The following is a 12,171-nucleotide window of genomic DNA, read 5'->3' on the forward strand; positions in this document are numbered from 1 at the left end:
ATGATTCCCATATCCCGTCCCCATTCCAAAGACCTTGCTTGGTAGAGAACTTTGCTAGGCTTCCCAGAATTTTGCCCACGTCCAGATTGAGGTGGCGTGAGAGGGTAGAAATCACACTGTAAGCGCTGTTGATCTGTTGAGCAGGTTGAGCCCATGAGCTGCGCACCTAATAGACGTCATATGAGGGAAGGCCTCCTCCACTTGAGCCCAAGCAGCCTTCATATTCGCAGCATTGTCAGTAACTACTGTAAAGATCTTTTGTGATCCAAGATCGTTGATGACCGCTTTCAGCTCATCAGCAATGTATGTGCCTGTGTGTCTGTTGTCCTTCGTGTCTGTGCTCTTGAAGAACACTGGGAGAGGAGTGGAGACGATGTAGTTTATGATGCCCTCCCCTCGTACATTTGACCACCCATCTGAGATAACTGCAACACAGTCTGCCATCTCTATCATTTCTTTGAGCTTTCCTTGGACTTTGCTATACTCAGCCTCCAGCAAATAAGTAGACAAAGCATGTCTGGTGGGAGGACAGTATGCTGGGCGAATAACATTGAAAAATCTCTTCCAGTACACATTGGCTGTGAGCATGAGGGGTGAGCCTGTCGCATATACAGCTCGAGCAAGGCACTCATCTACATTCTTCTGGCTATGGTTATCCATTGTATCAAAGAACCTTCTAAGTGGGCCAAGAGTTGCTGATGATAAGGAGCCTGATGCTGAATGTGAACCATCATCTTCTTGAATGGAAGCAGAGGAACTCTGGGCTGACTGCTGTGAGCTTTGAGTGAAGTTGTTGCATTTGGATAAATGCTGCATCTTTGTGGCATTCTTTACATATGGCTTTGTACAGTGTTTGCACATGTACACAGTCTTTCCATCTTTAATGCCTGGGGTAAAATGCTTCCACACATCCGACGGTAAACGTGGCATTGTTCTATGCAGAGAAATAAAGGGCATTCGTCTCTGTGTCGAACTGCGGTCGATCAGCACGATTGCAACAGGGTGAGTAAATTTTTCCTGATGCTCCATGTGATGGAAGCATGACCTGTGCACGCACGACGCTACATCACCAATAGAGGGAGCTAATCGCTCATCCACTCATCCAACCAATCAGGACACATTTGTTCACAGTCACACACAAAACTTGTAATTATTAAAACAAGCCAAGTAAGAAGATAAACATATATTGATTAAGAAATTCCTTAATAATTAAGATTCCATCTCTGTTAGTAATTTTAAGAGGACTTGTGAAAAAAATGAAAGAAATACAAAAAAAACAATATTATGCTAGCATGTGCTTTTTTGGGCAAAATTCCCAAGCTACCGGAAATTTACCGGAAACTTTCCACCCCTTCGCAACCCTAATAGTAAACAAGGTAAGTGAGCTGCAGGCACAAATAGCCACAAGGGAATATGATGTCATGGCAATAACGCAGACCTGGCTCAAAAAAGGGCAGGATTGGGTACTAAATATTCCTGGATATAAGGAAAGATAGGGAGGGAAAGATAGGAGGTGGGGTGGCAGTAATGGTTAAGGAGAATGTTACAGTGCTGAAGAGAGAGGATGTTCTGGAGGGGTCAAGGACAGAATCTATTTGGTTAGAGTTAAGAAACAATAGAGGTGCCATTACACTACTAGGTGTATTCTATAGGCCGCCAACTAGTGGGAAAAATATGGGGGAGCAAATTTGCAGAGAAATTACAGAGAGGTGCAAGAATTATATTGTAGTACAGGAAACTTCGTGCTATCCGGCACCGACGGGACCGAGCTGCTGCCGTTCCCTCAAAACTGCCGGACACTCCAGAGTTAATGTTGAAACATACGGAGATTTTCATCTCCGTATGAATCAACAAACCCTGTTGCTTAGCAACAGCCTCTAAACAGTTGGCAAGCGTCTCTGTAGCGTCTCTAGCTGAAGCTGTTGCTTAGCTACAGACGTTGCAGAGCTTGACTGTTCAAAAAAAGCAAAGAAAAGAAACGAAAAGAATAAAAAACGGCTCCTGATTTTTGCCGGTGGCTCGAGCTTGCCGGACGGTTCGCCTCCAGATAACACAAAGTTTCCTGTAATGGGGGACTTCAACTATTCTAATATAGACTGGGATAATAATAGTGTAAAGGGCAGAGAAGGGGAAGAATTTCTGAAGTGTGTTCAGGAGAACTTTCTTGATCAGTATGTTTCTGGCCCAAAGAGGAAGGAGGCATTGCTGGATTTGGTTCTTGGGCATGAGGTAGGTCAAGTGGAGCAAGTGTCAGTAGGTGAACATTTAGGGAACAGTGATCATAGTATCATAAGGTTTAGATTAGCTATTGAAAAGGACAGGGAGAAATATAGAGTAAAAATAATTAATTGAAGGATTGGAATTAATGGTATGAGAACGGATCTGGCCCGGATAAATTGGAATCAAAGACTGGCAGGCAAAACTGTAATGGAACAATGGGCTGCCTTTAAAGAGGAAACAGTTCGGGTACAGTCGAGGTACATTTCCACTAGGGGGAAAGGCAGGGCAATTAAAGTCAGAGCTCCCTGGATGACGAAAGAGATAGAGAGTAAGATGAAGCAGAAAAAGAACGCGTATGACAGATTTCAGGTCGAAAATACATCTGAGAATCAGGCTAAATATAGAAAGCTCAGAGGAGAAGTGAAAAAGAAAATAAGAGGGACAAAGAGAGGGTATGAGAATAGAACACCAGCTAACATAAAAGGTCATCCAAAAGTCTTCTATAGGCATATAAATAGTAAAGAGGTAGTAAGAGGAGGGGTGGGGCTGATTAGGAACCAAAAAGGAGACCTACGCATGGAGGCAGAGGGTATGGCTGAGGTGGTAAATGAGTACTTTGCATCTGTCTTCACCAAGGAAGAAGATGCTGCCGTAGATATAGTGAAGGAGGAGGTAGAGGAGATACTGAATGAGATCAAAATTGATAAAGAGGAGGTACTAGAAAGGCTGGCTGTACTTAAAGTAGATAAGTCACCAGGACCGGATGGGATGCATCCTAGGATGCTGAGGGAAGTAAAGGAAGAAATAGCAGAGGTACTGGCCATAATCTTCCAATCCTCCTTAGAAATGAGGGTGGTGCCAGAGGACTGGAGAATTGCAAATGTTACACCCTTGTTCAAAAAAGGGGTGTAAAGGTAAACCCAGCAACTACAGGACAGTCAGTTTAACCTCGGTAGTGGGGAAGCTTTTAGAAACAATAATCAGGGACAAAATTAAGTCACTTGGACAAGTGTGGATTAATTAAGGAAAAGCAGCATGGATTTGTTAAAGGCAAATCGTGTTTAACCAACTTGATCGAGTTTTTTGATGAGGTAACAGAGAGGGTAATGCGGTTAACGTGGTGTACATGGATTTCTAAAAGGCGTTCGACAAAGCGCCACATAATAGGCTTGTCAGCAAAGTTGAAGCCCATGGAATAAAAGGTACAGTGGCAGCATGGATACGAAATTGGCTAAGTGACAGGAGACATAGAGCAGTGGTGAACGGTTGTTTTTCGGACTGGAGGAAGGTATACAGTGGTGTTCCCCAGGGGTCGGTTCTAGGACCACTGCTTTTCTTGATAAATATTAATGACTTGAATGCGGGTGTACAGGGCACAGTTTCAAAATTTGCGGATGACACGAAACTTGGAAGTATAGTGAACAGTGAGGAGGATAGTGATAGACTTCAAGACGACATAGACAGGCTGGTGGAATGGGCGAATGAAATTTAACACAGAAAATTGTGAAGTGATACATATTGGTAGAAAGAATGAAGAGAGGAAATATAAATGAAAGGGTACAATCCTAAATTGGGTGCATGAAAGTTTGAGAAAGCAGTTAAAAAAGCTTACAGGATCCTGGGCTTCATGAATAGAGGTATAGAGTACAAAAGTGTGGAAATTATGATGAACCTGTATAAAACACTGGTGTGGCCTCAAATGGAGTATTGTGTCCAATTCTGGGCACCACACTTTAGGAAGGATGTGAAGGCCTTAGAGAGGGTGCAGAAAAGATTTACAAGAATGCTTCCAGGGATGAGGGATTTCAGTTATGTGGATAGACTGGAGAAGCTGGGGTTGTTCTCCTTAGAGCAGAGAAGATTGAGATTTGATAGAGGTATTCAAAATCATGAGGGATCTGGACAGAGTAGATAGAGAGAAACTGTTCCCATTGGCAGAAAGGTCGAGGACCAGAGGACACAGATTTAAGGTGATTGGCAGAAGAACCAAAGATGACGTTAGGAAAAACTTTTTTACGTAGCGAGTGGTTAAGATTTGGATGCACTGCCTGAAAGGGTGGTGGAGGCAGACTCAATCGTGGCTTTCAAAAGGGAATTGGATAAATACCTGAAGGAAATAAAATTTGCAGGGCTACGGGGAAAGGGCGGGGGATTGGGACTGACTGAAGTGCTCTTGCAGAGAGCTGGCACGGGCTCGACGGGCCGAATGGTCTCCTTCCATGCTGTAACCATTCTATGATTCTAAGTATTTATCCAATTCCCTTTTGAAAGTAATTATTAAATCTGCTTCCACCACCCTTTCAGGCAGTGCATTCCAGATCATAACAACTCGCTGCGTAAAACAAATTCTCCTCATCTCCCCTCTTTGATCAAAACATAAATAGTTTTTATTAATATAATAAAAGTATGAAACGGGATTAATAAAAAAGATATTTTCTAAAAATTAATTATTGAATTTTACAGAACAGAAAGAGGAGGTTTGGCCCAGCTCTCTGTCCCATTCCTCTGTCCTTATACCCTCATAATTTTTTATTTTTCAAATATTTATTCAGTTCCTTATTAAAAGCTATTATGGATTCTGCTTCCACCACTGTTTCTACAGTTTCAGGTAGGATAAGACCATTGGTGGAGGTGAAAACCCTGGCAACATTTAAGAAGCAACTAGATGCAGCAATGAGGGGGAGCATCGAGTTGTCCTGGAAGGATGAATCAAGATGGGCCGAATGGCCTTCCTCATCTGTAAGTATCTTGTGATAAAGCCGCAGGTTCAGATGGCCTGCACATAAGGAAATGGCTAAAACATTAGTGGGGATCCTTAGGGAATCATTCTAGTTGGGAGTTGTATTAAAACATCAGGGAGAAGATGCAAAAAACCTAACACCTATCTCTAAAAATAGGGCAAAGGAACTGTGCTGGAAATTACAGGCCGATGAGTCCGACATCCATCATGGGTACATGTCAGAGGCTATCCTGGAGAACTGTATTGTTGAAGTGTGAAGTCATCAGGGCAGGCCAGAGGGGAGGGGAATGGATAGACCAGATAGAAATACTGCACACAGAGGGGAGGGGAATGGACAGACCAGATAGAAATACTGCACACAGAGGGGAGGGGAATGGATGGATCAGATAGAAATACTGCACACAGAGGGGAGGGGAATGGACAGACCAGATAGAAATACTGCACACAGAGGGGAGGGGAATGGATGGATCAGATAGAAATACTGCACACAGAGGGGAGGGGAATGGATGGATCAGAGAGAAATACTGCACACAGAGGGGAGGGGAATGGACAGACCAGATAGAAATACTGCACACAGAGGGGAGGGGAATGGATAGACCAGATAGAAATACTGCACACAGAGGGGAGGGGAATGGACAGACAAGATAGAAATACTGCACACAGAGGGGAGGGGAATGGATGGATCAGATAGAAATACTGCACAGAGGGGAGGGGGATATTTGAAATGGACTGACAGGGAGATAGTCAAGGCTGATACCCGCATTAATTTTAAGTCAATTGGATAGGCATTTGGTGAGAAAATCGAGTGAGAGATATTGGTTGTGAGTTTTGCATTCTGTTTTTGGGAACGGACTGAGGGTCTGAAATGGCATTCTTCCAGTCCTGTACATTCCTATGTTTCCAGGTAATTGAGGATTCATAGTGCTTTTGGAATCTGTAGATGGAATGGCCTGCTTTTTCCAGGTAGTAGTGTTTGGAAACAGTGCCTGTTGTTCCATAGTACCAAAGTCAGTCATTTGCAGTACTGCCATATACACCCAACTGGGACCCCATTCGAAAGATCAGAAAAAGGAGCTGCTTGAAAAATATTGCAACGGTAGGAAAACTGGAACTCAACAGTTGAAAACCAGAGCAAACAATGCAGTTAGGCAATCCCCGAGAAAGTGAAAAGCAACTCCAGAAATGATTGTGACAGCGCTTTAAGTCTGTCAATGCAGGCTCCGCACCATCACTGACGAAGGGTCATCGACCTGAAACGTTAACTCTGTCTCTCTCCACAGATGCTGCCTGACCTGCCAAGTATTTCTAGCATTTTCTGTTTTTACTTCCGCACCATCACTCACTGGATCATATTAAAATCAGCGGCACAGATCACTGGTGCACACTGGTTTGCTTTCGAGGACGTCTCTGGGCTGCCACCTAGAGGGAGACAGGTAACACATGACAGGAATTAGCTGGAGATCATGGTTTAAAACATTCATTTACTTAAACTCAGACAAATTATTGCGCTATGGAATTTTTGTAACAACCTTGAAAATGTGTATTTATATAGCGCCTTTAACATAGTACAGTATCCCAAGGCGCTTCACAGGAGCGTAATCAAACAAAATTTGACACAGAGCCACATAAAGAGATAATAGGACAGGCGACCAAAAGCTTGGTGAAAGAGGTTGGTTTTAAGGAGCATCTTAAAGGAGGGGACAGAGGTGGAGAGGATTAGGGAGGGAATTCCAGAGGTTAGGGTCAAGACAGCTGAAGGCATGGCCGGGCAGCCAGGCTCTAAACATTACGTTAAAGTACAATACTATGGACTATTGTAACATCCAAACTCAAACAGCATTTGTAGACAATACATTATCGATATGTTTATACTTTAAATCATATTTTTGAAGCAAATTGGTTTGCAGCAATACTGAAGAATCTGGACAGACAAAGTCAATGGGGACATTGTTAGGGTTAGGGTTAGTGTTAGGATTAGGGTTAGTGTTAGGATTAGGGTTAGTGTTAGGGTTAGGGTTAGTGTTAGGATTAGGGTTAGTGTTAGGATTAGGGTTAGTGTTAGGGTTAGGGTTAGTGTTAGTGCTTGGTTTAGGGTTTGGGTTAGGTTTAGCGTTTGGTGATCATAGAAGTCTCATCAGAGGGCAGGAGAAACTTTTTTTACACACAGGGTTGTGAGGCTGTGGAATGCACTACCAGAGTTAGTGACTGAAGCAGAGACAGGTCAACATTTAAGAAAAGGTTAGATCGGTGGTTAAAGGAGAGGGGATGAAGGGATATGGGAATGGGCTGGGCTCATGGGATTAGGAATACTGCTCATATGGAGGATAATCACCGACATGGACTGTTTTTAGGTTGTAATTTCTATGTTAATCTTAAAGAATTAGAGGACAAATTCCTAGAAAACAGAAACATCACAGCACTTTTAGCTGACCGCATTTCTCAGCCTGTTAACTTTCAAAAGGGAATTGGATATATACATGGAAAGGAAAAATTACACAGGGCTATCAGGAAAGAGTGTGGGAGTGGAACTGATTGGATAGCTTGTTCAAAGAGCCGGCAAAGGCACAATGGGCTGAATGGCCTCCTTCCTTGCCTCTTTTATACAAGGTTTCTTCTAATGACAAGAAGGCCATTGGCGGAAATCCTTCAGTATAAATAACTCGCGTTTTTGATGGAAGACAGTGAAACACTCCGGGACTTGGGGAGATCTCACCTGCTGCCGCTGATCAAAAATACCAACAACAAATATAAATAGTGCAAGTCAGCGGCACATAGGGTGAGTCATAGGATCATAGGAAATTAGAAACATGAGTAGGCCGTTCAGCCCCTCGAGCCTGTTCCACCATTCAATTAATTATCATTTCTGATCTGTACCTCAACCCCATTTATCCACCTTTGCTCCATATCCCTTGATACCCTTACCCAACAAAAATCTAACAACCTCAGTCTTGAAAGCTCCAATTAACCCAGTGTCTGTGACCTTTTGCCGCCATTTTGTGGTCTGCCTGTAGGTGGTCAGCTCACATATAGAGACCGGAGATGTGATTGTGGTATTGACGGTGCTTCCCTTTACATCAGGGAAGGCCCATGGCAGGCGTGGAAACGTCGCACCTGTGCTCTAAGTGCATGTGATACTGTGGAACTACAACACCCACAGTGCACTAGGACAGCCCGCGTCATATCACAACCGGGCAGGAATATTACAAACGACGGCGAGCTGCAAGTGCCAAGAACACCCCCGATGAAAATAGAGTTAATGGGAGATTTTCTACCTCAGCGCTTCCGCCAGCTCGAGAACTTGCGCACCCCAAGCCAGCATTTTCCATCCATTAATGGCTCTCATTACTTATCTTAAAGCCAATTACAGTCCCCAACACTTACACCACCCACACTTATAGCGGGAAACCATCTATACAGATGTACCCTAACCAGTTTCGATAGGAGTCAATTACAGTGGCGACACTTACAATCGTATTGAGTGCGCCGACTATTTCGGGCAGTTCAATAAAATCTTTGCACCTCATTAAACTGCGATTGCCTCTATGACTTAACCCTGTCTACTTAACCTTTTAGAAGCTCCACTGATTTCAGGCAAATTGGAGTGTTAATTAAATGCCTTTCAGCTTGTACCTGCTAACTGTTCACCTGGTATGTAGGAGCTGAGTGCCTCAGGACTGCAATGCAGTCAGACATAGAACCATAGAAAGCATAGCATCTTATAGCACAGGAGGCCATTCGGCCCATTGTTCCTGTGCCGGCTCTTTGGAAGAGATGTCCAATTAGTTCCACTCCCCTGCTCTTTCTCTATAGCCCTGCAAATCTTTCCTTTTCAAGTATGTATCCAATTCCCTTTTGAAAGTTATTGTTGAATCTGCTTCCACCACCATTTCACGCAGTGCATTCCAGACCATAACAACTCACTGCATAAAATGTTTTCCCTCACCTCCCCCCTGGTTCTTTTGCCAATTATTTTATATCTGCGTCTTCTGGTTATCAGTCCCACCACCCCCTGCCAGTGTAAACAGTTTCTCCCCATCATAGGTTTGAACGCCTCCATTAAATCTCTGCTTAGCCTTCGCTGCTGTAAGGAGAACAATCCCAGCTTCTCTAATCTCTCCACAAAACTGAAGTCCCTCATCCCTGGTATCATTCTGGTAAAACTCCTCTGGACCCTCTCCAAGGCCTTGACATCCTTCCTAAAGTGTGGTGCCCAGAATTGGCCACAATACTCCAGCTGAGGCCTAACCAGTGATTTATAAAGGTTTAGCATAGCTTCCTTGCTTGTGTACTCTATTCCTCTATCAATAAAGCCATATGCTTTTTTAACAGCCTTCTCAACTTGTCCTACCACCTTCAAAGATTTGTGTATGTGAACCCCCAGGTCTCTTTGTACATGCAACCCCTTTAAAATTGTACCACTTCCACTGTTTGTATCGGAAACGTGGTGAAATAGAATCTACTCATTGTTGAGGTGGCAGTTTTATTATCCTGACTCTCTTTAGGATGCTGCTGACTGTTGATGTTGCTGGAAAATTGTGCCACAATGCAATTTTGGGCCAGGCACTAGCGTGCGACTGACACTGCCTTCATTCTGTACTTTGACCATCTATCACGCATAGTGGGCAAAGCATGTTAGCTCCAACGCATCCGATTTAAGCATTATGGACTGTACCCGCAGTTCTGTATTTTCATCACCGAAACAGAAATTGGAATGAGGTAGTATTGGTCACAAATCGATTCGGTTAGAGAAAGCCCTTCAGCCCATTTTAAAAATTATTAATTCTCAGGATGTGGGCGTCGCTGGCAAGGCCAGCATTTATTGCCCATCCCTAGTTGCCCTTGAGAAGGTGGTGGTGGTGGTGGGACTTCTTGAACCGTTGCAGTCTGTGTGGTGAAGGTACTCCCATAGTGCTGTTAGGGAGTTCCAGGATTTTAACCCAGCGACGATGAAGGAACACCGATATAGCTCTAAGTTGGGAAGGTGTGTGACTTGGAGGGAAACTTGGGGGTGATGGTGTTGGCATTTGCCTGCTGCATTCATCCGTCCAGATGGTGGTCACCGGTGCTCCCGATGAAGCCTTCCAAATTACCAACTGTACAGTCTTCCCATTACAGCATCGAGTTGGCAGTCTTCAGTGCCCTAGGCTCAATCAATCTTCTGGGCAACACGTTTCAGCTGTCAATCACCCTCAATATAAATACTTCCAGACATGCCTTCAACTTGCGGTTTACCACCGAACAGATGCCACCTTCGCCAGCTGCCCTGGCATATCCAGAAGCATGGTTTCAGGTTTATTTTCTCTATTCCCATTTACTATCTTTTACTGTAGTTTGGTTAATTTTATTTTTGCTCAGAAGGGAGGAAAATCCATTTTTCCCTTACAGCGACCTACTTTTCAGGGCTGCCTCCCCTCTGAAACTGCTCCAGTGGCAGGGCTGAGAGGTGTACACTAGTGCTGCTTCATTCTTTACTTCAGACCAGCCCCACAGTTCACTAACTGCCGAGTATGCAGCAACACCCAACCAATAAGATCGTGGATTCAAATCCCACTCCAGAGACTCTCACTCCACTCAGAGTGCTGCACTGTCAGAGGTGCCGTTGTTAAATCAAGGTCCCGTCTGCCCTCTCGAGAGGATGCAAAAGATCCCATGGCACTATTCGAAGAAGAGCAGGAGAGTTCACCCTGGTGTACTGGCCAATATTTATCCCTGACTCAACATCACTAAATCAGATTATCTGGTCACTATCACGTTGCTTTTTGTGTGAGCTTGCCAGCAAATTGGCTGCTGTGTTTCCTACGTTACAAGTGACTACAGTCCAAAAAGTACATAATTGGCTGTAAAATGCTTTGGGGGGTCCTGAGGTCGTGATAGGCTCTACATAAATGCAAGTCGGTCTGTCTGTCGGAGTCCTCTTACGGGCACAAGAAACCCTGGATGGGCTCCTCAGGCTCAGCCAGTGTTCTGGCCTCCTGTTAAAATGAATATAATTGCACTGAGACACTATTGGTGACTCCCCAGAACTGATGCTCCATGACCAGAGCAGCTCTGAAAGAACAAAAGGGTGCAGGTTTTCATGAGGCAAAACATTTCAAGAGCCCTTCAGTACTAGTTAAATGCATCTTTATTTATACATTTCTTTCAGAGATGGGGATAATTCTGAAAAGAATGTATTTCCACCCACCCCCCCCCCCCCCCCAAAAAAGTTTTTTCTCTTACATTTAAGGACAATTCTATTTTGGCAGTCATTTATTTGGTCATAGGAATTGTTCGTTTTACAGTCCTTTCACAATACTGGTAGAACTCGACTGGTGTTGCTCATGGGACTATTTTGAAATAGACCAATAAAGTGCCGTCTAAACAACATCACTGCAAGTGCCCTCCTCAAGAGGAGGGAACCACTAATACAATGTTACCACAGATGGTGCGTTCCAAATAAAAGATGCTGAAAGTTAAAATGAACTAAATTATAATGTTGTTCTGGTCATCCAATGATACAAGTAACATCTTGCAGTGCCCACCGGTTGTGGAAGGTCTCGAGCGTTTCGGTAGAGACCGCGTGATCGTTCTCCAGGGCCGCCCACGAGGCTGCAAAACACAGGCAGGCAGTCGGAGCGAGCCTCCCTGCGGACTCACGGTGAACTGGGACTTGCACTGCTAAATCCCAAAAGCAACCTTCCCTCTCACTCCCAACAGTCAAAGATGCTGAAAGCTCTCCTGCCTCCACAACAGGGCTTTCCCCTCTCTCTTCCTACAGTGTCTCCACTTCAAAAGTACACTTCTTTGGCTGTAAAGCACTTTGGAACATCCCGAGGTGGTGAAAGGAGCTATATAAATGCAAGTTCTTTCTTTCTACATCTTCCCACTCAAGTCTCTCTACACTGCTTCTTTCCCTTCTCAAATTCTCTCGCTCCACCTCACTAGGTATTTGCTCCAGGCTCCTCTTCCCTTAAGTCAAGAGTCTGCCTCTAATCCTTAGCTCGGAGTAGGGGTCCTTTCGCTTCCTTTTCATGTTTGTTTCAGCAACACCTTTTTTTCTACTGCATAATCCTGAACATTTGAACTGGAATGTAAGGAGAGTACAGGAGTGGGAAAGGATGGGTGCCTGTACTTTGGTCCAGAGCTGAAGGAGCGTCAGCAGGGTGTGGGGAGCAGGGGCACTTCTTGGAGCCAGGTTTGCGACTTAAAAAAAAAAAAATGCACTTGTTCTG

At 44.2% G+C, this 12,171-nt stretch overlaps 1 protein-coding gene across 1 annotated transcript in view; it reads right to left on the bottom strand.

Moving 5' to 3' along the window:
- Nucleotides 1–6,248: 6,248 nt before the first annotated feature.
- Nucleotides 6,249–12,171, bottom strand: part of rnaseh2b (ribonuclease H2, subunit B) — a 63,797-nt gene continuing 57,874 nt past the window's right edge. The window contains exon 10 of the mRNA XM_086006394.1: nucleotides 6,249–6,379. Coding sequence (XP_085862520.1) covers nucleotides 6,332–6,379 — 48 coding nt within the window. The 3' untranslated portion in view covers nucleotides 6,249–6,331. The remainder of the gene's footprint in view (nucleotides 6,380–12,171) is intronic.

This window comes from Somniosus microcephalus, chromosome 14 (genome assembly GCF_052327205.1).
Source record: "Somniosus microcephalus isolate GS21.2 chromosome 14, FLI_Smic_1.0, whole genome shotgun sequence".
NCBI lineage: Eukaryota > Metazoa > Chordata > Chondrichthyes > Squaliformes > Somniosidae > Somniosus > Somniosus microcephalus.